The sequence below is a fragment of the Eubalaena glacialis genome, chromosome 3 (genome assembly GCF_028564815.1).
Source record: "Eubalaena glacialis isolate mEubGla1 chromosome 3, mEubGla1.1.hap2.+ XY, whole genome shotgun sequence".
Lineage (NCBI taxonomy): Eukaryota > Metazoa > Chordata > Mammalia > Artiodactyla > Balaenidae > Eubalaena > Eubalaena glacialis.
In genome coordinates, this window is record NC_083718.1 from 82,171,385 (window position 1) to 82,198,726 (window position 27,342).

At 42.6% G+C, this 27,342-nt stretch overlaps 3 protein-coding genes across 13 annotated transcripts in view; 2 read left to right on the forward strand and 1 right to left on the reverse strand.

Annotated features, from left to right (window-relative positions):
• Positions 1 to 12,156, reverse strand: part of UBAP2L (ubiquitin associated protein 2 like) — a 42,916-nt gene extending 30,760 nt beyond the window's left edge. For 2 of the 9 annotated variants that reach the window (XM_061183407.1, XM_061183406.1), the window contains exons 1-8: positions 12,071 to 12,153; positions 7,733 to 7,862; positions 6,129 to 6,206; positions 5,442 to 5,552; positions 1,682 to 1,850; positions 1,182 to 1,277; positions 714 to 759; positions 80 to 192 (exon numbers count right to left, since the gene is read on the reverse strand). In XM_061183407.1, the coding sequence (XP_061039390.1) occupies positions 80 to 192; positions 714 to 759; positions 1,182 to 1,277; positions 1,682 to 1,850; positions 5,442 to 5,552; positions 6,129 to 6,206; positions 7,733 to 7,822 (703 nt within the window). In that variant the 5' untranslated portion in view covers positions 7,823 to 7,862; positions 12,071 to 12,153. Of the gene's footprint in view, positions 1 to 79; positions 193 to 713; positions 760 to 1,181; positions 1,278 to 1,681; positions 1,851 to 5,441; positions 5,553 to 6,128; positions 6,207 to 7,732; positions 7,863 to 11,876; positions 11,957 to 12,070 lie in introns of those variants that run through there. The other 7 variants (XM_061183403.1, XM_061183401.1, XM_061183405.1 and 4 more) reach the window with 6 other exon arrangements.
• Positions 12,157 to 12,233: 77 nt separating this feature from the next.
• C3H1orf43 (chromosome 3 C1orf43 homolog) lies at positions 12,234 to 21,311 on the forward strand. Of its 3 annotated transcripts, none has more exons than XM_061183415.1 (7): positions 12,234 to 12,578; positions 12,970 to 13,071; positions 16,940 to 17,057; positions 17,271 to 17,324; positions 17,987 to 18,153; positions 18,241 to 18,347; positions 20,362 to 20,447. In XM_061183415.1, exons 1-6 carry the CDS (start codon positions 12,513 to 12,515, stop codon positions 18,301 to 18,303), a joined length of 570 nt encoding a protein of 189 aa, XP_061039398.1. In that variant the 5' UTR covers positions 12,234 to 12,512; the 3' UTR covers positions 18,304 to 18,347; positions 20,362 to 20,447. The 3 variants fall into 3 exon arrangements, with proteins under 3 accessions (XP_061039398.1, XP_061039396.1, XP_061039395.1); XM_061183412.1 differs by having other exon boundaries at positions 12,295 to 12,578; positions 18,241 to 18,299; positions 20,362 to 21,311; XM_061183413.1 differs by lacking the exon at positions 12,970 to 13,071 and having other exon boundaries at positions 12,290 to 12,578; positions 18,241 to 18,299; positions 20,362 to 21,311.
• Positions 21,312 to 21,653: 342 nt separating this feature from the next.
• On the forward strand, positions 21,654 to 25,070 carry CFAP141 (cilia and flagella associated protein 141). The gene is made up of 4 exons (XM_061185958.1): positions 21,654 to 21,686; positions 22,024 to 22,064; positions 24,285 to 24,414; positions 24,969 to 25,070. Exons 1-4 carry the CDS (start codon positions 21,654 to 21,656, stop codon positions 25,068 to 25,070), a joined length of 306 nt encoding a protein of 101 aa, XP_061041941.1.
• Positions 25,071 to 27,342: the final 2,272 nt, after the last annotated feature.

Below are 27,342 nucleotides of genomic sequence, written 5' to 3' on the forward strand. Positions count from 1 at the left end.
CCACTTTTTTGTTAGTATAACCTCAAAAAAATTATTTCCTTAGATTCCCAGAAACAAGAAACTAATAAAAGTCACTCACTCGTCCCATCATCTGGTTCAAAGTGGCCAGTGTTGTTCCATGTATTGCCGCTATTATTGCCATAGTTATCATCAGTATTGGCCGGCTCTGCATAATCAGCTGGGTTAAAGGTTCTGGGAGGAAAAAAAAAAAAAAAAAAAGCTTAAAAGAGCCTCTGAGCTCTAAGCAGCACCAGTGAAAATTAACTCAAAAGGAGGGCAATCAGAATCTTGACTGTCTCCTTCCTAGTACAGATCAACCATGGCCCCATTCTATAGGCCTATAAGCTGTCTACTTTTCCTCACTTACCAGGTTACCTAAAATTTCATGGTATAAGCTTAATTTATATCCACTATCCCTTTTGGGTTAGGACACCAATAAAATCCACATGAAGATTTTGGGAAAATAGCAGGTATGTGTATTCAAATGAAGCTATGAGATAACATAATCCAGGTAGTAAATGCTTATCTCCCAAAAATAAGCCCTATGCCTATACACACCTGATGAAATAGTCCAGTAATCTTTCTGATCACATTTTGGTTATAGCTGCCTATTATCCTCAGGATACCAGGATATTAACCATGCTAAGACATTATGGTAATGCTTAAGGAAAAGTAAAAATTAAAGACTTTAACACTGGATCAATGAAACTTACCCCATTCCTTGAGCAGAAAACCTTCCTCCCCGCCTACCAGAGCCACCTAAAGAATGAGAAAAAGAGGGAGAAAGAAATATTTTAGAAGTTGATATAAAATCACCTTGCCAACTGAGGCAGCTTTGGAAAGTAAGTGGTTGACATCATCAGATATTCCTTCTCTCACTCTGTAGCACATCAGTTAATATAACACAGCAGGACAATTATTATTAACAAGGTTGTTCCTTTGCTGATCAAACTGCTGGATCCTCAAGCAAATACAAGAATAGCAACAATAAAGAGCAGAGGAAATGACATCTACCTTCCTTCCCACTGCCCACTCAGTAATCTCTAGAATTTGCATGACATCTCAACAATTAAGGTATCCAGAGTCCATGTGAATTTGTCTGGTTTTAAATAAAGCAGACCCCTACTAAACTAGTAAGAGTAGCTTGCCCCCAATATCCATCCCACCAACAAACTGATCACCTCTGCCTCGGCCACGACCTCTTCTGCCTCTTTCTGTGCCTCTTCCAGAAGGCCCTCCACTCTTGGTGCCATCTAATCCATTTTCCTGACCTCGAACTGAAATTTAAAAACAAAACAAAACAAAACAAAACAAAACACCACAGATGGCCAGAGCAAAGTGAATAGAAAGTATGTACATAAATGGTATGTATACATGGTGGTGGGGAGACAAAAACAAAGAAGAGAAAATGAGCTGGAAGGATGGAACATGATGGTTACTAAGGGAATGGTTACTAGTCAAACAATTTTACAAACGGCTACAAGGTAACTTCATGCTAAACTGGTGACTGTTGCTAGAAAAGGCTACATGCAAGAAATGCCAAGGTCTCAGAACAGATAATTTTAAGAAAAATCAAAAGGATGATATAATGGTTACTAGATCCAGCCTCGCAGGGCCCTGACATCCCTCAAGTCTAGACATTACTAACCCACAACCGGTTTTGTTAAAGCCCCATGCATACACTCTCGTCCGCGGCTGGCACCTCTCCCCCGTCTTGGTGGCCCACCACGTCGCCGACTATAGTCTCTGTCCCGGTCTCGATTTTCTTTGCCTTCCTCGTTGGATTCCGTTTGGCCACCGTCCTTCTGTCCTGAGACTCCTTTCTTCTTCCCAACCATCTCCCAGGAATGCTAAAGAAGAGCAGAGCATTCATGTCTAATCAATATAGGTTGCTACCAGGAAACCAGAGATAAAAGCTGGGACAACTGTTAACCATTCTCCTCTCAGCATCCACATCTAAGATAACTTCTATTAGTTTATTTGTTTAAGTGGCGAGTATAGACAGAACCTCAAAACAAATTCTACACCTATCACTGCAAAATTGAAGCCCTTTTTGTAGAAGAGGTGCTTATAAGCAAATGGATTGCAGGGATCACATCCAAAAGGGTTACCGAGATCTCTATCCAGTTCAGTCACTCGGCGTGGTAGTCAAAGGACCTAGTTACTTACTGGTCCTTTCTTTCAAGTGTGTTTCCTGGGCTGAAAAAACTAATTTCCTTTGGATTCAGTGACTCCCAGTTTTTTATAGCCTTATCCATGTCAAATAAAGCAGAAAAGAAAACTGAAAGTTTGTAAAAGTTAACTCTGAATTCAGAATGAATGAATAGCATTTGACTCTTGAGTATATTCTCTAATTCAGCAACCTAGAATTTAGGAGGAAAACAACTATACCTACTCCCCAACCCACCCCCCTTCACACACACCAATTTCCTTTATTTAAAAGAAGACCAAATAGCAGTCAGGAAAGCACAGCCCTGGCCTTGAGACATGCTGACTATAGGAAGCCTTCCATTCCTGGTTTTATTCACTGTGTTCTCCTCTATACATCCTGAATTGCTACAATATGATTCAACCTTCCTCAAAGCAGTTCATTCCAGATTGCAGGAGGGAATATTTACAGTAAGGAAAATGAGCTAAACAGTCTTGCAAAAACTCATTCCTTAGGAAAATGAGTTTTATAAATTTGAATTTTTTTTTTTTTTTTTGGCCTCTCCGTGCGGCTTGTGGGATCTTAGTCCCCTTACCAGGGACTGAACCCAGGTTCTCAGTAGTGAAAGCGCAGGGTCCTAACTACCAGCGAATTCCCTATAAAGTTTTAAACACACAAATACATTGATTTACAAATTTTTGCAGAAAATATGTACAAATAAAAGTTCCAGTTCAAACACCAAGACTATCAGATCTTTACTATCCTAGATACCATCTAACCCAAACTACAATGGCCCTGTTCTGTTGCTCAGCAACAGGTATCTAATATCCAATGACTTTGAAAATATGGAATAGTAGTATGAAATTACTATTAATTTTGTCAGGGTTGATAATAATATTGTGGTCATATAAAAGAGTATCCTTTAAGGGAAACATGCCAAAGAATTTAGGAAATAAAGTACTATGATGTCTACAACAACTTATTTCCAAATAATCCCAAGCGTCCACCAGTGGATGAGTGGATAAACAAAATGTGCTACAAACATACAACGGAATATTATTCAGCCTTAAAAAGAAGTGAAATTCTGACACAAGCCACAATATAGATAAACCTTGAAAACATTTTGCTAAATGAAGACACAAAAAGACAAATATTATTTGATTCCACTTATATGAGGTACAAAGAACAGGCAAAACCTTACAAGAGGTAGTGAAAATAGGTGTTACTCCAACCTGGGAGTGGGGAAATGGAGAGTTAACTGATTAATGGATACAGTTTCTAATTAGGAAATGAATAAGTTCTGGAAATGGATAGTGGTAATGGTTGTCCAACACTGTGAATGTCCTTAATGCCAATGAATTGTATACTTAAAATTGATAAACTGGTCAATTTTGTTAAGTATATTTTACCACAACTTAAACATTTTTAAGTTCAAAAACAGTAAATTTAAAACTATACTAAAAGCATACCTACATACTCTAAAAAGTCCACAAGAAATAGTTTACTAAAAATTAAGTATCTCCCTAGGACTCGGCAGCTCCTTGTTGCCTACTCTTTCAACCCACCCTGATTCCACATTAGAGCTGGTAGATCAATTTCTGCTCACAGTAGCTTCAATCCATAAATTATAGTAACCTTGTAGCTAAATCTACATCAGGAACACTGGAAACCAGACTCCACACAGTTCTTCGAGTTTTTGCTACTCTGTCTCAAAACCTGATAGGTTTCAGAAACCTGTCACCTTTTTCTTCTCTATGGTTATACATCAGCTGCTGGCACCAGATGGGTTCTGTAAGTAAAAAAATTACTATAATCTTCCCGAGGCACTGCCAGTTTTCTAATACGATCTCATCCAACCAAATACATCCAACATTGACTCCCACTGGTTTCACTAGTAGCTGGTTTATTTGTGGCATAAACCTACATTCTCTACCTTTTTTTCTTTTTTGATACTGTGAAAGGTCAGACTTGTAGCACTAGGCAGGAGATGCTAGAAGGTGAAACAAAATATGACTTGTGCAAAAAAAAATAAAAATAAAAATAATTCACTTTTTTTTTTTAAGCCGTGCCATGCAGCATGCAGGACCTTAGTTACTCAACCAGGGATCGAACCCATGCCCGCTGCACTGGGAGCTCAGAGTCTTAACCACTGGACCGCCAGGGAAGTCCCCAAAAAATTCACACTTTTTAAAAGTTTAAGTAGATTCACCTCCACCTCTACCCCACTCCCTCGAAAATACAGAGGCAATTACTCTGGAGTAAACTCAAGATGAACCAGAACCACTTTCTGTTTATCCAGGCAGTAACTTTCAAACAAGGCCCATAACATAAAATCTAATTTAGGACCACACTTTTGAAGAGAAAAAGCTACAAATTTAAATTCAATGATTAAAAATAGTTTTTCACTATTATTTCCCATTGCTTCAAGGAAACTGACAAACCTCCAACATTCAGCTAAAGTGACACTGTAACATCAGTAAGTTAATCTCTCTAAGGATGAAATCTGGTTATCAATCTCAACCAAAGATCCCCTGAGTAAGACCAAGTAAATAAAAATGACTTCAAATGATACACTCATTATTAAAAACATAATAATAAAGGTCTCTACTAAACACTGCAGGAACATCCCAAAGATTAATTAGTAAGGCAGAATCCCTGTTCTTAAGAGGCTTAACAATTTGAAACAGTAATAAGACAATAACAAAACACAGGATTCTCATTAAATGGAAAGGAAAGGAGGAGGTGAAAGCAACTCTAAATTCTAGGGCAAGAGTTCCTCCAATATCCCCTATCATCTCCAGGGATGGTCAACAGGCTCTAACGTTTGTTTCTCTGCTAATTCAACAGAAGTAAGTTCACATGATGAAAAGGTATTGTGAAATGTAAAGCTGATATTGGTGGCAGTGTTCTGAAATCAGAATCCAGTACTCTGTGGCTTTGTTCAATAGCAATAAAACATGTGAGAAGAAATCTTCCATGATTAGTAACTAAGGCTATTAAATAGCACCTCTAACTCAGACTAACCAAATCTTGAAAACAGTCACTAGCCTAGAATGAATAATTTATTTCCAGGCCAACTAGAAGAAACTGATTTTATCTGTTTTCTCCTATTTATTGTACATAAATTTTAAGTATCTGCAACCTGAAGCAAATAAGCTCCAAGACAGTTCCTTGCTTTATTTGGAGAATAAGATACTCTGCTTTAAGGTGAGTTACCCCACTTGTTATTTCTGCAATTTACTAGCCTCTCAACGAGGGACCCACTTTCTAGAACACTTTATTAGCACTCTACCGTATCTGGGTTTCCTTCCAGCAGTACATTGATGGCTCTGTTGACATCTCCATTGCAGTCATGCAGAGCAATGACACATTCATCCTGGTTCTTGCCTGTGATATCAATCAACTGAAAGAGAAAGATCAGCAACCATCATGAACAAGCTTGCACTCCCCACAAAAGAAAACTAGGTGAAAAATAGGGAGAAGACACAGCTGAGTTTGAAAGAACCAGGCTTAAAAAAGTAAAACATGCAGAATTTTGGTACTCTAGTTCCAAAAGCAAAATATTAACAACCTGTGATTAGGGATGGGGCAAAAGTATTTATAAAGCAGTTGAACAAAACAGCACCTAATAGAGAGTCAAATGCAGAAGCATACAGGATCCAGAAGCATACAGGATATGATTCTGTATCCAGAAGCATACAGGATACCATGACTTTCCACATTTCCTAGATGCCACAACTATTCAAAGCTGCTGTACAATGGTACCAAAAAAATCATTCAATAAACAAGAGGTTAAAATTAAGGTAAAACCTCTTTGAACAAGGTATCTGTCCAAAGGGGTACAATCAGACAATAAAAGCACTCATAATTCTTTTAATACTATAGTGGAAAATATCCTGGTAGGCATCAATTCTATTTAACTGTGCTTTGATCTTGATGTCTTTTCCCACAGCTTATGGCAAATGAGCGATACACTCACTTGTTTCACCTTTTCCTCAAAGTCAGCATCATTATGGTCCGAAATCATCTGTGCAAGTCGAATTTGTTCCGCAGTGGCCTAAGAATGCATGATCAAGAGACAACAGTTTAGAGAAATAAGAGGGACCTATATAGTTAATATTCATCATCTCCCACCCCAATTTCCTTCTCCTTGTTACAAATGCCCAACTAATAAAACGCTACCACCAGGACAACAAAGAGTGAAGCTGTGACTATTTCAAGCTACAATCTCTAAAAAAGCAGGGAGCTTTTTCACCTATGTTCACAGCTAAAGAAACTTTCACTTTGGGGTCACAGCACCACTTTGAAACATCTGTGCCTTAATTCAATTTCATTTATTTGCAAAGTCATGTGTAAACCCTGTTCCTGATTCTGCAATGACCAATGCCACCCTCTTATTCCTTAGGGATGAGAATATCATTAAGGTTTAGTCTGAGGATACACTCAGCATATCTTCCAAGTATCCAGTGTATGTTTATAAGATGTCAGAAATTTTAGCCCCAACTGAGATTAAGTACTAAAATTCTGCTAGAAATTCACCTGGAAAAAGAAATAAAAGAAAAATGAATAAGAGGAAAGTTCTAGTCTTACATATTCAATTTAACTGACCATAACCAAATACAAATTAATTCATTCATATTAGGTGCCAACAAATACCAGACTGGTTATTAAAAAAAAAAAAAAAAGATCATATCTAAATCCAACTTAAAAAAAAAGAAAAAAGAGAGAACTCATAAACCTCAGCACCCAGGTGCCAAGGAGGTTAATTTACTCTTTAAAACTGAGCAATACTCTAGAGTGTCTCATTTGTTAATCTTGAAGGAACATAGTAAAGATGCTAACTCCTCATGGGAAAGGAAAAATCAGATTAGACCTCAATGAGACCAGAGAGGAAAACAAAAGACAAGTTAGGGAAAAGAAGAGCAAAGGAAAGGAGGAAGGTGGCCAGACAAAGATTGAAGGCTTCCCTGGTGGCTCAGTGGTTAAGAATCCGCCTGCCAATGCAGGGGACATGGGTTCGAGCCCTGGTCCAGGAAGATCCCACATGCCGCGGAGCAGCTAAGCCTGTGCGCCACAACTACTGAGCCCACGTGCGTAGAGTCCATGCTCTGCAACAAGAGAAGCCACCGCAATGAGAAGCCCGTGCACCGCAGCGAAGAGTAGGCCCCATGTGCAGCAAGGAAGATGCAACGCAGCCAAAAATAAATAAATAAAATAAATAAATTAAAAAAAAATTTTTTTTAAAAAGACAAAGATTGGCTAGAGGGATGTCAAAGTGCAAGGTCTAGGAAATAAGAAACGTATTGCTAAAACAACCCAGATGAATGAAGGAAAGTGCTATCTTAGAGATACAAAGCACAGGACCCATTCTTTCCAAGCCTCATAGTGCAGTAAATTAAGCACATTGCATCACAGCATGTCATTAACAGTTATCAGGCCCCAAGTGAAAAGAGGCATGGATTAGAAAATAATAATAAAGAACCCAAACTAATAATCCAAAGCGCAGAATGATGCTGCACTAGATGGAAACCAGTATCAACCAGCAAGGCTACCCCATGGATCCATATCCCTTGGGTTCTTTACCTGGGGCCGCTGCTTGTGCTGTGTCTGATTTTGGTTTTGAGGTGGTTCCCAGTTTCCCCGGGCTCGGTTAGTGCCCACCGACGTCATCATTTACAGTATATACAAATAACAGTATTTACAAGGTAGAATACTGAAAGATTTAAGGAAAAAAAAAAGTTTAGATGTTAAATGTGGGCAAAATGTTTTCAACCTCTCTTTCATCAGCACCTTCACCACTTTCATTTCTTTAAAGAGACAAACCAACATTCACCTGTTCTTGAGACAGATTTCCAGTACGATAAATTCCTTAGGGAACTATGACTATTAATCCATTTTTGTAAAACAAGAAATATATAAAACATGTGTTAAGTGATGGTTTGTTTTAAAGTTATGAGCACGATTTGGTTACAGTCCCCTATAAGCAGCCTTTGTGAAGTTTTGCTATCTTGATAGTAAGCAAAACAATGTTAATAATCAAGTCTTCCAATAGGTGAAAATACCCAAGGTCCCTTTGACAGAAGGAAAGATAATCAGCAAAGCCTGGAAACAAAAGCCTTCCAGGAAGGAGATTAGTCTATACTCCAAATAAAAACAATTTAAAATGCTGTACTCAACCTACCTTTGAAAACAGCTTTACCTTACAACCTTTTAAACGTAAGTTGCATGTGTCCTCCATCATTTGGGAAAGGACAAGCTCAAGTCTAGCCTCTTTCTTCCTCCCTCAAGTTTCTATCTCTCAGTATGGTGTGGGGGCTCCCACACCTTTCAGCAAGGCACGTATCAGCCCCAGTGACTTTGCCCAGAATCTCAGTTCCTTGGATAATAATTCTAACACGCTGCTTTTGTGGCTGCTTCTGTTGGTTTCCTAAGTCCGCAGTTCCAAGAAACCAGAATTACAATTACCCTCCACCACTCACCTTAATATATAGAGAATCCCAAATTTGTCCCAAACCAAAAGCATCTAGCACAGAGTTTTATTTGGAAGAAAGTGCTTCTGGGAAGTCATTTTAAACTTGAGACATTATTGCCAGCAAGATGACTTTGTTGAGTCTTTAAAGAGACATGGAACACACAGGGCCTTCCCAAAACCAGATCAGTTTTGTTAATAACACTTCTAACAAGCAAAGATTCTACTGAATTTAAGTTGCCTTCATTCATACTTTGTTTTATAATGCAATCTCAGCTGTTGCATTTAGTAAACAAAGAAAACATTCATCATATGATGGAGTGCTCAAAATAAGGTTACACTGCATTGTTTTATTCCCTACCAAAGAGGACAAGTTTATACTTTTCTGCTCTATATTTAATTTTTTTTCATTAATGAAACTTCATACAGGGTAATTTTAAGCTGCCCAGAAGACACTGCTGGATTTGAAGGACAGGTAGGCTGGGCTTCTAAAGAAATATGCAAGGATTAATATTAGGAGAGGGAATTTCACCTGTTTCTTGGGTCACAAAGCCAACTTCCCTGTGGATAAATTCTTCACCCAGTTGGGTCAATATGTTACATAGGTCTTTGTCGTTTGATGCAGTCATTAAGAATTGAGTTTTACATTCCCTGTCACCAAAATATTTTTAAGGAAAGTTCATGGCTAATTTTTAACCATTACCTCTTCTCCCTACACAAATGTGCACAAAAAGGCCTGTAAATATGTATAGGTAGTACAGGATTATTTGATACACTGTAGTCCATTTTCCCAGGCTGCCATTATTGTCAAGTTCCAACACTTAATTTACAATAAACAAGTGTTATTCAACCAAGTATGCCTGGATTCAAATCAAAGAGAAAAAAAAAAAGAAAGAAAAAACCTAGAGGAAAACTATTAGGCTTTATTATAATTGACTCTAAGATGAATATTCTAACATGGGAGTAGCCTCTCCTGTAACTTACAAATATTGATTTCTACTCATCATGTGATTTCAATTTGTGAGCATGAGTTACACTGTGGATATGAATTTCATGACTACCTGTATGGACAACTGCATGTACAGTACCAATCAATATAAATACATTAAAAAGTCATTTTGAAAGCCAATTAGGAAAGGGGAGAAAAAAAATCCTCCTAATCACTCTTGCTATTAACTTCCATTTCTCTCTTACAAATGCTTTGAAACGTGTGACTAAGAAAATTCTACCACCTAGGTAGTAACAACACTGACCAAAAGATCAAAAATAAGTGATCTGGGATGGATCACTGGAGGGCACAGAATTAGTAGCCTTTTAGTAGCAAGCAGAGACACATACCCAGAGTTATCACAGTGGAGATGAGGAATCTTGTTAAGTACTCTTTCTTAAAACATAAAAATATTTAAGGGAAGTAGGTGACAAGTATTGGAGACCAAGGGAATAGTGCAGGAACAAATACAGGTTTCAATACAAGAGTGCCCTTGACTGTTTTCTGAAAACCAGCTACTTCAAAAAATAGCCAGAGAAATTTTACAGAAAAAAATAAATAACAAGTATTTATTGAGTATCTACTATGTGTCCAATACTTTAGAAAATACAAAAGCAATATGACTTGGTTGCTGCCCTCAGGGAGCTTACAATCTAATTTGAGAAACAATTCAGAAACTCTGAAGCTGGACGGGGGTGGGTAAGGCTTGCTACTTCTAACAGATCAACTAATTCCCCCAGATGCTCTGTGGAAATGATCCCTGCATCCCCTTCCCCATCAACTTGAATCTAATTTAAAAAAGAGTACTTCCCAGTTAGGACACATTTGGCAACAAGGGGCTTTAAAAATCAAAATCCAAACAGTACATTTTAAGGCCTTTCATCATTAGTTTACATGCCAGCAACACTTCCCGACTTCCCATTCACAACGGAAATAATCACTGGGATAGTCTAATCTTTAAGAACAATGGTTGTAGGATCTCAAAGCAGTTTTAACAACCCATACACAGCCAAAACGTTTTACTTCTCCTGTATTTCAGGTTGTCACTGACCCTCATCACATCCCAGCAAGTCACATCAGACATCCATTCTCAAAGCAAAATATGGGTGGTGGAAGTGGTTGGGGAGAAGACAAAAAGGATTTATCCATCTAATAATCAGGGACAATCAAAGGCAAAAGGGGTAACAATAACAACAAAAAAAAGGCCTGTTTCTGTGGTGTTTTTCTTTCCACAACATCCTACACCACAGATGGCTACATTTCAAGAACGGTGGAAAAGGAGCGGCCTCCTGTTTGTGACATCAGTTTGCAAAGCAATTTAAGGACTGTCCACAAGGTGAAGGGTCGAAGAAATGTGGAATTCCTGTCCCATTATAAGAAGAGTGAACACATACCCCACTGCTCTAATGACGTCCCTTAGGCGTAATATACCCTATGGGGGCTTTCAGGCCCAGCTTCCCAAATACCATCATTAATTGTTTGGGGTACCCAGAACTACAGTATGGAAGACAGGAGGCTAAAGACAGCAGCAAAAAAATATATTCCAAGAGCTGGAGCGGTGAGCAAGAAAGAAAGGTAATAAGAGGAGCTGACAAAGAGGCTGGAAACGGAAAGGGGACGCAAGCCCACGCGTGGAGGATGGGAAGCTCACCCCGCTCAGCGCCACATCGGGAGCTCCCGGGGCCAATCGCCTCCTTACCTCCCACCCGGAACAAATTAATCCTCCGCACTCCAAACTGAGGGCCACATGGGGGAGTTTGGGGCAGCTCCACCCCATCGCCCTCCCTCCCCCCCCACCCCGCCACCCCCAAACCAGGCCGGATCCGGATCAGAGGAGGCCCGCAGAGGGTTGGAAAGGGAGGAGGCCCTCTCGTCTTCTCCACAGGCACCGGCCAGGGTAGAGAGAGGGCCCTACCTCAGGCGGGGCCCAGGCCTCGCTCGCTCGCGCTCTTTCTCGCTCTCCCCCCTCTCAGGCTCTAGCCGCATGGCCCCCCCGCTCCGGCTGCCCCAAGCCCCGCCCCGGCCACGCTCCCAAATCGAGGCCCCGGCTCTGGCGCGGCCCACTAGGCCGCGAACCCAACCATAAACAAAACCTCCAGCGGCCGACTCGGGGGGGGGGGGCAGGGCTCGCAAGACTAGGAGGGGGGGTGTACAGTGGGGAACACACGGTGCGGGGGGGCCTACCGAGGGAGGGGGATACGGCGGGGATAGGGGAGAAAAAAGGGAGGGTAAAAGGGGGATCGTGGATTTAAAGGGGCCGCGGACAATACCCGGCCCCGCCGCGCTGCCGCCGCCACCGACGCCGCCGCCAACGCCGCTGCGCTCCCAACTTTACCTCAGTCTCCTCCACACTGACACCCCGGGCCGCGCCGCCTCTGTCACGTGATATAAGGTTCCCTCCTCCCCACCCCCCTCCCTCCTTTTCCCTCTTGCGCTCGCTCTCGCGCCTTCCCCTCCCACTTGCCTTCCTGTGTCCCCCAACACGTGACGCGAAAAAGGACGCGCACGCAAGCGTGCGCGTGCCGCCTCGCCACGAGACACCTCATTCCGGCTCCGCGCTTCCGCCCCGCCTCCTCCGCAGCGGCCCCGCCTCCACCACGTGACGCGCGGATAGCCTCCGTTTCCTCTTACTGGCGTAGTTCCGTGTCTCCGCACTCGTCGGTCCCGGTTGTCATTGCGTGCCTGAGTCACGTGCTGAGGGGAAGCGGCAAGGCGTCGTTCTTTTTTCGTAGCCCCCGCCCCCCCCGTCCGCCATGTTTTCAGGCCCGGTCAGCCTTGGTCTTTCCCCGTAAGGAAATGGCCGGGGCGCTTCAGGGAACCCAGGCGCCGTTGCCTCGGCGCAGCCCGGGCTGACGAGGCAGGGCAGCGGGGTAAACCGGAGCGGTTCTGCGCGGGGTGGGGAGGCCATGGCGTCCGGCAGTAACTGGCTGTCCGGCGTGAATGTCGTGCTGGTGATGGCCTACGGGAGCCTGGTGAGGAGATTCCCCCACCCCATTTCCTGCTGTCGCCTCTGACCCAGTAGAGACCCTCCTCTTGAGCAGTTCCCGGTCCTCATTCTCCACCCACTCACCTGCGCTTTTTCTGGGCTTTGACTCCTATCCCAGGAGTACCTGGGAGCATAAGTCACCGACCGCCCCGCCCCTGGCCGAGAACCCTCCCCCTAAACCCTAGGATTAAGACCCCCAAGCCTCTACGCTACAGGCTTATCTATGTCCACGCCATCGCTGGCGGCCTTGCTTTGTCCCAGCTTATACCCCGAAGCATTCGTGAGAGCCCGAATTGAGGGATTTGGAATGAAGGCATGCCTTTTTTTTGTCTAACTTTTTAATTCAAGGTTCTTTACTTCTCATATCTTTTGGACAGGTGTTTGTACTGCTATTTATTTTTGTGAAGAGGCAAATCATGCGCTTTGCAATGAAATCCCGAAGGGGACCTCATGTCCCTGTGGGACACAATGCCCCCAAGGTAGGTCCTTAAGGCATGAGATAGGCCTGGTTCTCCAGATCCATTAGGGCCCAGAATGAGATTTCCTTTGCCTTTAGAAATGACTTAATTCCCGTATTTCCTGGTCCAGTTACCCATGTGTATATTAGTATATTGAGCAATAAAGGTCATCTTGGGTCTTGGCTTACCTGCTCACTGCTGTGGCACAGCAAGTAGCTTATCCAGGGACTTCAGTTTCTGCATCTGCAGAATGAAGGACTTGGATGAAAATTCCCAGCTCTATGGTATGATGTTTCCCAGTTCAATTTAAACTGCCCAGTGTTTTCTGTTTTGGGGTTTTTTGGGTTTTTTTTGATTTAGGGTGGGGTTAGAGTGGTTAGAATTAGCCCCAGATCAGTGAGAAGGGTTGCCATTGCAAAACTTTAGATTTATAAGGGCTCCATAAATCATCTAGTTCTATCATTCATGTTACCAACTGAAATCTAAGAAAAGGAAGCAGCTTACTGGAGGACATACAGGAAGTGAATAACCAAGCAGTCTCTGTCTGTACTTTCTCCTTAGGTAATTGCTTTCCTTTCCTTGGCTTTAAACATCTACTGATGAAATTTTATTTCTATCCCATTCCTCCTTCCTGAGTTCCATCCTTGTGTATCCAATTGCCTACCTAACATTTCCAATTAGATGTCTGATAGGCATCTCAAACCTAACATGTCCTAATGCCCCACAGAACTCTTAATACCCCAACTGCCACCCCCATCCTGCTTCTTCCTCCTTACACTTCTGGGTAAAGGTTGCCTGCTGTCCTTACCAACCTCCTTTTGTATGGCTCTCCCCTGATCACTGGGATCCAGCTACACTGGTTGAATTTCTTATCTTTATGTGTGCTGTCACTGTGGCCTAGAATGATCTACCTCTGGTTTTCACTTGGCTATCTCATTTGATCTTTAGAACTTACCTCAAATACTATTTCCTACAAAGAGGAATGCTTATGACCCATTATAAAGTAGGTCTTCCTTGTTTCCAGATAGCATTTTACTACAAATATTCTTTTATGTTTATTTGTTTAATGCCTCTCTTCCCTAAGCTCTAAGAATGTATACACCATGCCAGTTATGTTCACTGTTGTAGAGCCAGGGCCTACACATAGTAATAATTCATTGTTGAGTGAAAAGCAGGTTGGTGGGAGGGCTAGAGCTAGGACACAATTCTGTCAACTCCTAGACCAATGTTCTTTCATTAACTAGTACTGTAACCCTCCTCTCATTGTTCTTTGCTGATATATTTCATGGAAAGCCTCAAAGAAGATGTTGTGGCCTGAAACCTCAACAGTGCTTCCACATTCTCCCAGTTCTCCAAATGCCAGCTGCCTCCCATAAGAAGGATATAGGGTTAGTTTCCAGTATGTCATGAGCCAATCAAACCTTTGACTATTTAGGACCCCCCCAACCTCAGACTAGATGAGATCAAGATTCCTTTTGCTCTAAAAAGTTCTGGCTAAATTCTCATCCATTGCTGGTGGAAGTACAAATTAGTAAAAGTGCTTTGGAAAATATTGGGGTGTTGTCTAGTAAGGTTGCAAATGTCCCTAATCCATAGCCCAGCAATTCCACTCCTACCATAGAGAAATTAATTTTTGTTTATGTGTACCAGAAAACACGTACAAGAATACTCACAGCATTGTTTCTAATATTTTTTTTAAAAAAACTGTTACTCTAAATGTCCATTTGAGAATGGATATATAATAACATAATAGTATTCTGAAATACTATAAGGAATGAAAATAAACTGAAGATAAGTATATGAACACAAGTGAATCTCCAAAATACTTTTGAATGGAAAAAGTAAATCACAAACGTGAATGAATCTCAAAAACATGCCAGGTGAAAAAATGCCAGAAAGCCATTCACAAAAGAATATGTACCGTATGATTCCATTCCATTTGTATGGAATTCTAGAACAGGAGGAACTATGTTGAGAGCACATCAGTGTTCCCTGGGGCATGAAAGGGGAGGTTGCCAGCAAAGGGGGATGAAGAACGTTTTGGGATGATGAAAGTGTTCTGTTTTTTTTTAATAAATTTATTTATTTATTTATTTATTTTTGGCTGTATTGGGTCTTCGTTGCGTTGCGCGGGCTTCTCATTGCAGTGGCTTCTCTTGTTGCAGAGCACGAGCTCTAGGCATGCGGGCTTCAGTAGTTGTGGCACGTGGGCTCAGTAGTTGTGGCTCACGGGCTCTAAAGCACAGGCTCAGTAGTTGTGGTGCACGGGCTTAGTTGCTCCGCAGCATGTGGGATCTTCCCGGACCAGGGCTCGAACCCACGTCCCCTGCATTGGCAGGTGGATTCTTAACCACTGCACCACCAGGGAAGTCCAGTGTTCTGTATCTTGATTGGGATGGTGGTTGAATGGATGTATTCATTTGTCAAAATACGTCAAACTACACACTTAAAATGGATGTATTTTATTGCGTGTAAATTAAACCTCAGTAAAGTTTATTTAAAACTTTAAGGGGCTTCCCTGGTGGTACAGTGGTTAGGAATCCGCCTGCCAATGCAGGGGACACGGGTTCGTGCCCCGGTCCGGGAAGATCCCACATGCCGCGGAGCGGCTAGGCCCGTGAGCCACAACTACTGAGCCTGCGCGTCTGGAGCCTGTGCTCCGCAACAAGAGAGGCCGCGACAGTGAGAGGCCCACGCACCACGATGAAGAGTGGCCCCCGCTCGCCGCACCTGGAGAAAGCCCTTGCACAGAAACGAAGACCCAACACAGCCAAAAATAAATAAATAAATAAATAAATTTAAAAAAACAAACAAAAAAAAACTTTAAAAGATAGGTTGCAGAGCAATTCAAAAAGTATTTTTCAAAAAAAAAAAAATATATATATATATATTTTTTCCATTTGTATAAGGTTCAAAACCAGGCAAAGCTAAACATCTTCCTCAGGGTGATGTGATAAAACAGCAAAGAAAAATAAAACTTGAGAAGTTAAGGTTGGAGGTTGCATTCAATTGGGTGGACACACAAGGCTTCCAAGTCATTGGTCATATTCCAGTTCATAAATTGGATAGTGCATACAGGTGTGCATCTTAATGAATTTTGTAATTAAGGTGTATATATATATCAAATGTATTCTACGAATGACATATTTCACAATAGAAGTTCCTAAATGTCACAAGAAAATACTTGCTGGGACTCTGGCAACCCTCATAAGACAGATGAATATGAAACTGTTAACAGTGGTTGCTCTGGGTAAGTGGGGGTGACACCTTTCGTATCTTTTTGAATTACCTACTTAAAAAATTAAATGCGCTGTAGAAGAAAGCCTCTAGAAATCCTGTGGTCCACCAGGTAGGGATAGTTCCCAAACTTCTAAACCACATACAGATCTTCTTACAGGTTTTTAGAGTAGATTATGACCTCCAGTTGATGTCCATTTTTTCCCAGCTCAGGAAATTCTTTATGACACCTAACCAAGATTCTTCTAAATCCTGTCAAGGGAACTTCCCTGGTAGTCCAGTGGTTGAGACTGCGCTTCCACTGCAGGGGGTGCGGGTTTGATCTCTGGTGGGGGAACTAAGATCCCGCATGCCACTCAGCGCCCCCCAAAATTTCAGTTGAAAATCAGAAATAATGTTAATGGTGTAGAGCTTGAAGGAATTCTGGCAGGTTAAAAGATCTAGCTTAGAGATACGCAGTTTGGAGAGGTTCTTAGCGAACCCAACCCCATTCCTTATTAAATTCTTGAGTCTTATCTGGCAATTTCATTAGCCAAATGAGCATTTTCTCTGCTTCTGTTTTCTTAGTTGTTCACCTGCTCTGCCCCATTTCCAGACTGATGGGAAGCAAAGTACAGGCTAAGTGACTGTATTCTTTTCTCCACATGAACAGGACTTAAAAGAGGAGATTGATATCCGACTATCCAGGGTTCAGGATATCAAATATGAACCTCAGCTCCTTGCAGATGATGACACAAGACTGCTACAGCTGGAAACCCAGGGAAATCAAAGTATGCGGCATGCTCTTGGAGGATACTTCAGTGAGGGGTCTCACAAACTCAGAATTCCTTTGTTCTCAGAGTTATAAACATAGCTGCTGGCAGACTCAGCAGCTGTGGTTCCTTGTTACAGGGTATATGTCAGATGTGGGAGGCACATTAAGCTTGCTGGAGTTTGGAGAATCTTTTGAGGGTTATGCCTGAGACCAGTCTCTTTCTTAACAGATTGCTACAACTATCTATACAGGATGAAAGCTCTGGATGCCATCCGTGCCTCTGGTAAGGGCTGCTCAACAGCCGTTCCGGATCCTGAAAGCTCACCTGGGGAAGAGAGGGAGGAACCCACTTTATGTGTTAGAATTTGTCCTTTCTGCACATCTCCGGCTGGTAGGAATTTCCTAGTTTTGAGAGTACTGGGTTACTATTTTACCTAAGGAAATGATGTATGTAAGTTACTTTTCTCCAAAGAGTCTGGATTTGTTTTGTTCTTTCTAGACCTTTAGTTTCATGAACTAGATGGTGGTAATTTGCTTGTTTTCCCACAAAAGACAGGCAGCATCTGCTTTTTCACCAAGCCTATTTAGATGGTTCTTGAATTTTTTCTATATGACCATTGTCAGAAATGCTCTTGAATTTTTTTCCATTTTTTTCATATGACCATTGTCAAAAATGCTCTATCTCTACCAAAACATATATATTTTAAACTATGGGTAAATAGGGTAAATAGGAAAATGACACTATTGTGTGTCGTTGGTATAGTTTAACAGTTGTATTGCCACCACCATATGACCACTTAGACACAGCTCTATATCTCTGGTCTTCTGAATTCTCTTAGAATTTCCCCCCAACTCACTCATTGGACCTATTTGTAAGTTTGGGAAATTAATTAGAAAGACTAAACAAATGGGAAAGGGGGTATCATTGTTCTATTATCTCCATAGAGATCCCATTTCATGCTGAAGGCCGGCATCCCCGTTCCTTAATGGGCAAGAATTTCCGCTCCTACCTGCTAGATCTTCGAAACACTAGTACTCCTTTCAGGGGTGTGCGCAAGGCCCTCATTGATACCCTGCTGGATGGCTATGAGACAGCCCGCTATGGGACAGGGGTAAGCCAGATGGCCACTTTTTCCTTCAGGGAACTAAAGGGATGCCCCAGACTGAGAGATTCTCATTCTCCCTTCCTCTTTCTTCAGGTCTTTGGCCAGAGTGAGTACCTGCGCTATCAGGAGGCCCTGAGTGAGCTGGCCACAGTGTGAGTTTGGAGGGGAACATGTCAAAGGGAGCTGGTTAGAGAATACAGGTAGTGCTGGACTGTTCCCACAGTGAGATGACCTTCAAAAGCACTGTGAACAAAATCTATGATAACATAAGAGTTGTCAGGTTCTAGACTGTTAGAGCTGCTTCTTGCTCACATTGGAAAGCAGATGCTGCTCTACAAGCTAATAAGGGAAGTTTCTCCTATTGTGCATCTCTTTTTCTCCTTGTTTTTGTTTTTTGTCCAACTCAGTAAAATGTCAGAATTGGTATAACCTATTACACCAATAAAGGGAATAAAATAAAGTTTTTCAGCACACAAAGATGCCTTCTTTTCAGGGCCCCAGTGTCATCCTTTTGTGCCTTGGTTCGATAAGAGAATTAAATGCCAACCATTTTTATTACCACTTAAAGTATTAGTAACCCTATCTGAAACAAAAGGTATCACTAAAGAATCAGCTGCCGAGGGCTTGTGTTATAGAACAGACATCATGATTTTTCTCTGGGAACTTTTTTTTTTTTTCCATTTATGTTATGACCACATCACAATTCCTCTTTTTTTTTTTATGTTATGTATTTTATTTATTTATTATCTTTTTTGGCTGTGTTGGGTCTTCGTTGCGGTGCACGGGCTTCTCACTGCAGTGTCTTCTCTTGTTGCGGAGCACGGGCCCTAGAGCATGCGGGCTTCAGTAGTTGTGGCTCGCAGGCTCTGGAGTACAGGCTCAGTAGTTGTGGCACACTGGCTTAGTTGCTCCACGGCATGAGGGATCTTCTCAGACCAGGGATCGAACTCGTGTCCTCTGCATTGGCAGGCGGATTCTCAATCACTGCACCACCAGGGAAGTCCCTCGCTGGGAACATTGTAAATACATACTAACAAACCTTCATTATGTTGTTTATGCATACGTGTAACTGAAAGAGTAAAGAGGGAAAGCCAGTCTAGAATAAAAACTTTGTTACCAGCCATGAAAAGAATACATCTGTTTTCTGCTGTGTTGATTATGGCTCTTTCTCAAAAGATAAGGGGTATGTCTGTCCTGTCCTCTTTAGTCTTAAAAATAAACTACCTTGTTCTAAAGACAAAAGGTCCTAGTAAAAACTACTTAGAAAACTAATGAAAATGAACATGTGGAAAGGAGCATTTGGTCTAGAAGTCAGGCAGGAGGCCTGTTCAAAATTCAGTTTCTTTGAAAGACATACTGTATGATTCCACTTATGTAAGGTATCTGGAGTAATCATATTCATAGAGACAGAAAGTAGAGTGGTGGTTGCCAGGGGCTGGAGGAAAGGGAGAATAGGGAGTTGTTTAATAGGCAGAGAGTTTGTTTTACAAGATGGAAAGAATTCTGGAGGTTGGTTGCCCCACAATGTGAATGTACTTAACACTGCTGAACTGTAAACATTTAAAAATGGTTAAGATGGTAGATTTTATGTGTATTTTACCACAGTTTAAAAAAAATTGTCTCTTTGATCTCTAGTTTCTAGAAAGTTTCAATGAGTATATTGAAGAGTAAAGGCTCTGAAATCTGACAAACTTAGGTTTGAATCCCAGCTCTCTGTCACTTACTAGCTTTGTGACCTCAGGCAACTTACTGGATGGACCCTTGGTTTCCTAACCTGCAAAAGGGGATGATACCACCGTATAGGAATAGTGGGATGTTAGTAAATTACATGTTGGTAAAGCACCAGGTTTAATGTCCTAATAAGTACTCAGTAGTTAACTTCAATATTATTTTTTGTTATTCAGTTGTTTCAAGGGACTGGGAGTATATTAATGGCATGCACACATTAGGTGAATCAGCAGAATTAAAAGTTTGCTTTAAGCACAGTGAAATGAAGAAGAGGTTGAGTCAGAGGCAGGGACTCAGTGGGAAAATTGGTTTCTCTGCTATTTCTAAGCTACCAGATGAGATTTTAGTAACTATAGTAACTAGTTTATAAGGTAGGACAGAGACCATTTGTGGCTACAGCTGCATTTATAGGATGGATAAGCCTTGAATTGTTTTCTTCCATTAGTCCTCATTCTGTCCATGACCTGCCCTCTTTGTATTCTTCAGGGTCAAAGCCCGAAGTGGGAGCTCTCAGCGACAACATCAGTCAGCAGCCAAAGACCTAACCCAGTCTCCTGAAGTCTCCCCAACAACCATCCAGGTGACATACCTCCCCTCCAGTCAGAAGAGTAAACGTGCCAAGCACTTCCTCGAATTGAAGAGCTTTAAGGACAACTATAACACACTGGAGAGTACTCTGTGATGGAGCTGAAGAACTGTCACTGTTGATGGAGCCAGACAGACTGCAGTGTGCTTGCTGGGCAGCCCTCAGGTCATCTGGCTCAGCAGCCCGGACTGGATCAGCTGAAGCTCTGGTTGTGTTCAGAGCTCTTAGAGTTCATGCCTAGAGGATCATTCTCCCACCCTCTCTTACGACCAGTTGCAGAACATCAGTTAAGACTTTATTTTCCCTTGGTAGCACTTTTCTCTGGAGTTGAATTCAGATGTTTTTCTTAATATTTCTGTTAAAGCTTCCTTAAAAATCCTCACTTGGTTTTAATCATGGTTCATCTCTCCTTTTCCAGACTATAAATAATCCCAAGGGTGAGAGTTGGGATGACGGGGCTTGGTGTCTTGTCTTCTGTATCTATCCCTTCGAACACAGTTGTATGGGAACCACTTGGGTTTGAGACATCTAAGAGTTCATTGGTGGGAAAGGTATACAGGAACTGGTGGGGAGATTGGGTGAGGCCATGAGTGGTATGTGGAACAACTTACCCTGGTGCTCCACTTAAACCAGGATGTGTTGAAACTTTAACACAACTTCCCTGGCGTGCAAGGATCTGCCTTCTACTTTCATTCCATAGTGTCATGAATAAATTGAAAAGGGAATGTTTTGACACCTGACATAATCCCATCCCTCCTCATGTGTGGGGTAGTGTGAAGGAATGGTCAGACCAATATATTGGTCTGACTTTATATAAACTATTTAATAAAATGAACAATTAAAAACTAAAGCATATGATTCATTCCTTTATAGTTGTCTTTTAATAAAACAGGCATGTGATATGCTCTCTGGACCTAGAACCATACAGATACTCCTTGGGACCACAAAAGAAGAAATCCTGAAATGTGACCGTGGTCCTTGCTCATAGAATTGCCTGTGTCACTAATAGAAGGCTGGAGAACCAGAATTCCCTTCAGGTCTCCAGGGCAACAGGCCAGGTGACCAATCAACTCCTAGGCCTAGGCTCATTGTTGGAGGTGTAAATGTTGCTATGACTACTGAAACCTTGGTGACTGAAAACAAAGTTGAGCCTGCTCAGTCTCCTAAGACTACATCAAGCAAGTTTGTAGACATGTCTGTGGAAAGGATGGTAAAAGTAGAAGAGGTATGCAGAGTTGGAAAAGGGGCTGGGTTGGATGTGTTTCCCTGGATGAGGTTTGCAGATCAATATACCAGAAATGGACAGATGTAACAGAAGGGTAGTAGCAGGAGTGGGAGATTATGTCTGGCACATAGTAGGTATTCAGATGTTTGTTGCATACTAACCGCTGCATGTTACCTTTGATCCATTCTGAAAGGAGTAGGACTTTCTCCCCACCTCCCCTAGGAAATTGGCTACTCCCTGTCTCTAAAGAAAAGGTCTATGTGTCTCCCACTATGATAGGGTACTGAGTGAGGTACTGGAGATCAAGGCAGATCAACAGAACTCCCTTTTCTTGCAGAGTTTTCAAAGGGCCCTGGGACTTAAGAAGATGGTGGACAGGTAATCTCTGCTTCTATCCCTTCCCTTAGCCTTCAGATTGACCTTTTCACCCTCCTGTCCTCCTTAAGCCACTTCTGAGATCTCCATCTTGTTAGGGGCTCCTCAAGAATGCAAACAGGTATGGGAGGGGCAAGAAGCACCCCTTGTTCTCACAAGCAGAGATCAGCCTCCTAGTGCCCACTCGGTTAGGCTACATAGGCAATGGTTTCTATTCTCCCTTGCTTCCCATTCTCTGAAGGAAAATTGGAGCAAGTTTTTGTTGTTTTCTTTTTTAACTTTTTAAGGAAAATTCAAGTATTTGTTGCCCAGCATTGCACTAACCATGTGGTAGGTATGCAGTAGGTATGTATTGAATGAATGAATGAGAAAACTCAAAAGATTAGGCTGTATATCTCCATCACCTGGGGAGCTTTTTTAAAAAACACAGGTCTTAACCCAGAAGATTCTAAAATGGTCTGGGATTAGATAGGATAAGCCTGTTTTTTAAGGTTTCATAGGTTATACCCAGAGGTAGCAAAGATGTGAGGTAACAAGAATGCATATAGTTTTAGTGGGAATCAAGATTGATGCAGCCTTTTTTCTTTTAATTTTATTTGTTTATTTTTGGCTGCGTTGGGTCTTCATTGCTGTGCGTGGGCTTTCTCTAGTTGCGGTGAGTGGGGGCTACTCTTCATTGCAGTGCGTGGGCTTCTCATTGTGGTGGCTTCTCTTGTTGCAGTGCACGGGCTCTAGGCACACAGGCTTCAGTACCTGTGGCATACAGGCTCAGTAGTTGTGGCTCACAGGCTCTAGAGCGCAGGCCCAGTAGTTGTGGTGCACTGGCTTAGTTGCTCCACGGCATGTGGGATCTTCCCGGATCAGGGCTCGAACCCGTGTCCCCTGCATTGGCAGGCAGATTCTTAACCACTGTGCCACCAGGGAAGTCCCTGATGCAGCCTTTTTTATGAAGCCTTTTTTATGAAATCTATCAAAATTTTAAATTCACATATCCTTTGAACTGGCAACTCTACTTCTAGGAATTTACACACATATACCTGCAAAAGCACTAGAATGTACACACACGAGTATTCATGACAGCATTGTTTATAAAAATAAAAAAGCTAGAAACAACGTGTAGCTGGTTAAATTATGATACAGAAATACTAGGCAGCCTTTAAACAGAACAAAGCAAATCTCTATGTGCTGATATGAAAAGTCCAAATTGTTAAGTAATACTGCTTATGTAAACATATGATTTCATGTTAAAAAAAATTAAGGGACTTCCCTGGTGGCGCAGTGGTTACTAATCCGCCTGCCAGTGTGGGGGACATGGGTTCGAGCCCTGGTCCGGGAAGATCCCACATGCCGTGGAGCAACTAAGCCCGTGCACCACAACTACTGAGCCTGCGCTCTAGAGCCCATGAGCCACAACTACTGAAGCCCGCGCGCCTAGAGCCCGTGCTCCACAACAAGAGAAGCGACCACAATGAGAAGCCTGCGCACCACAACGAAGAGTAGCCCCCGCTCGCCGCAACTAGAGAAAGCCCGCATGCAGCAATGAAGACCCAAGGCAGCCAAAAAATAAAATAAATAATAAAAATTAAAAAAAAAAAAATTAAAAGGTAACACTTGCTGATATAGAAAAGTTTTCTGTAAGGATACACAAGAAACTGATAACTTTGTTGAGAAGGACTGGGGCAGAAGAATGAAGCTTTCACTTTTCGTTTAATATATATTTCTGCATCAATTTAATTTTTCAGCCATCTGTAAAAAATAATTGATTTTTTAAAAAAATGTCAACAAGATTATCTGAACAGAGGGTGTGTGTGTGTGTGTGTGTGTGTGTGTGTGTGTGACATACATATATTCCTCTTATATATTAGAAAACCTTAATTCAGACCTAGCCAGGACTGAGTATCACTGGTATGGTGGAAGGAATTAATCCTTAGATTGGATTTGATACCCAGGTCTGCCATTAAGTGACCTTGGGCAACTCACCTGAACTTTAAAGTTTCCTTGTCTGTATAATGCAAAAATTAATATCTATGATACATGGTTATTTTGATAATTGAGTGACATAATATACTAAGTTCTAAGTCAGTTCTAGTTATCCTTTCAAGGAGTTTGCAGTCTTCTCACGATGGCACAGAAGTTCTGGTGAAGAAGCAGCCTCACTGATGGCGTTTTTGTCTCCACTCCTGACTTTAACCCACTCAACCCCTACCTTTCTGCCTGGGACAGGTGGCAAAATTCACACACTCACTGTCTGTGGCAGATGACATTAAGCCAGAGGAGAAACCCATATGCCATCCTAAGGATGCAGGACACTATGGTGCAGGAGTTGGCACTGGCCAACAAGCAATTACTGATGGTGAGTTCTAGCAAGGGTGACCTGAAGTTTCATCCCCTACTGCCCTGTGCCTTTGCCCACTGGGATTCCCAAGCTCTTAGTCTCTGCCGTTATACCAGAGCAGCAACTCTTTAACCGTAAAACCAAAGCTCCTTTTCATTGATTCTTTGCATCCAGCTGCAGAGTCCCAAACTGCAGTCTAGTCTTTGCTCCTCTCGCCTTGGTAAGACTGCTTCTTAGTGCCTAACACCTGCCTCTTGGAACCTCTCTCTCTCCGTGGAGTCCCCAGTTGCTGTCATGTCACCATCTTTGTATCCAAGGTGCCTAGAAAAGTTTCTGGTTCACAGTATGTTCTCATCAAATATTTGCTGAACGTTGGAGCTTCACCCATGGGGGAAAAAAATGGGTAGGCTTCCACTCCAATGGTTCAGCCTCTATGCTACTGCCTAGCTTATGTCACAGCTAAGTCCAGATCCAAGAGAACACAGGTGATGGGAAAGAAACCAGGGAGAAAGAATGAGAAAGGTGGGTAAACAGAGGGCAAACATGACACTCTATTCTCCCCTCCCCACCAGGTCCGTCAAGCTGCCCTGCACCAGCTGTTTGAAAAGGAGCATCGGCAGTACCAACAGGAACTAGATCAGATGGGCAAAGCTTTTTATGTGGAGAGACTCTAATGGCATTTGAAACATTGTCCTTCCATTCTCACCATACCTGCTAACCTAGATTTCTTGAGCCCCACCACTTTCAACTTCCTTCCCAAAACTCACCTGGATCTAGTTATGTGCCCAGGACTCAAGACGGTGCTCCAACTCTCACCTCTCGTGCCCCTGTCAACCCCCTGGTGCTATAGGGGAAACAATCTATGAAACAATGGTAAAAACAAGAGTGACGCCTTGTGGTCAGAATGACATATGCAGTGTTGATGTAAGTGGGGGGAGGGGAGGTGGATAGAGGCACAATGTGAGAAGCGAATCCTGATTTGGTTTAACAAATAAAGCTAGTTCTTAAAGGTTCAAACCTGGACTACTGGCTCATTCTTTCAGCCCTAAGTCTTGATCTGTTTCAAAAGTGCTTATTCACAGCTGCCATAATCTTAATAGAACTTTCTGGATTTTGCTCACCACCTCTCTGATCTCACTTCCACTGATCTTTTCTGTATACTTGGACAAATAGCTCTGAATATGGCTATTAATCCACAGGCACTATGGTGCTTGATGTCAGGAGGCCTGGATTTTAGGCTCTGACTTGGCCAGTTATTGTGAGACCTTGGACAAGTCTCTTTCCTCTGGATTTCTGCCTGAATTCCCACCTCGGCAAAATAACAGGGTTCCAGACTCAAATGCCTTCAGGAGTCCGGCAGTTATAAGGGAATAAGGGATGGTGGGATTTATGGGAGACTGGAAAGAGCATGTGAAATCTAAATGCATTCAAAATTCTGAAAAGGGGGCTTCCCTGGTGGCGCAGTGGTTGAGAATCCGCCCGCCAATTCAGGGGACATGGGTTCGAGCCCTGGTCTGGGAAGATCCCACATGCCGCGGAGCAACTAGGCCCGTGAGCCACAACTACTGAGCCTGCGCGCCTGGAGCCAGTGCTCCGCAACAAGAGAGGCCGCGATAGTGAGAGGCCCGCGCACCGCGATGAAGAGTGGCCCCCGCTTGCCGCAACTGGAGAAAGCCCTCGCACAGAAACGAAGACCCAACACAGCCAAAAATATATATATAAATAAAATAAAGAATTATTAAAAAAAAAAAAATTCTGAAAAGTACTGATTAATCATTTGCATCTATAGGCCATAGAGAACCTTACTTATAAAGATCCGCTTTACATACAAATGACATCTCAAGCCAGAGAGACTCCCACTCTGCAGCCAGTAACAGGTGCAGGAACACGCCATCACTCTCTGATGCAATTGCCATCATACATACTTTTCCCTGTTCCCTCACCTTGCCATCTGCATGCTCATTGGTTACTCATCGTTTCCACACTGATGGTTTCCTGCCCTCAACTCCATGTGGCTCTGTCTGCACTGCAAAACTCGCACCTTTTCTTTCCCCCCTCCCACAAGTCTGCCTCTGTCCTTCAATATGCATTTTTCATCTTAGCTCAGAGCTTCTCCTTCCTCCTTCCCCTACACACCCCACTGATGAGGAGCACAGAGAAGCAGCAAGGTATAAAGAGAAGAGCACACGCTATGGAGTCAGGTGTGCGTTCGAAGTCTGGCTTCACCTCTTAATTGTGTCACCATGTGTAAGTTACTTCTCTGAGCCTCAATTTTCTCTTCTGAAAGTGGGAATAATACCCATCTCAGAGGAACATTATGAGGATTAAATAAGATTATGTAGAGAGCAAGCCCAGCGCTTGGCACGCAGTAGGTATCCTCCCTCTTCCCTCTTAGGAGATTTCCCTGTGACCAAGCCCTTCACAGGTCCCCTACTGGCCCCCTGGCCAGCCCCCTTATGCAGCTCAAATGTCATTCTCCATCCCAGGCCTGTCTTTCTGTCCTATATATCCATTCATCCTCCAGTCCCCATCAGCCCTGCTTCCCAAGCCGTCTTATCTTTAGTCAATAACTACTCAAGTGTTGTGACACCAAACAAGACACGGAGCTCACAGGCTGGTCGGGGAGGCAGGCGTTGACCAAGTCATGACAGGTATGATGAGAGTTTTATAGGAGAAAAACCACACATGTGTCCTGGGTTTGACCCGCAAACCTGGCTGAGTCTCCCATTCCTTCTGCCTGTTCCCCCGCCCTCTATTCCCTGCGGGTCCACCTCACCTTCACTTCTTTCATCTTCCCTTGTATCTATCTCCCAGCCGCCCCCCACCTCTTATATATGGCAGCATAGCCTGGCGTTAGGAGAACAGGCTTCCACATGACAGAGCTGGGTTTGAATTCTGGCTGTCACTTACTGCCTGTGTGGCCTTGAGCACGTAACTTTAATTTTC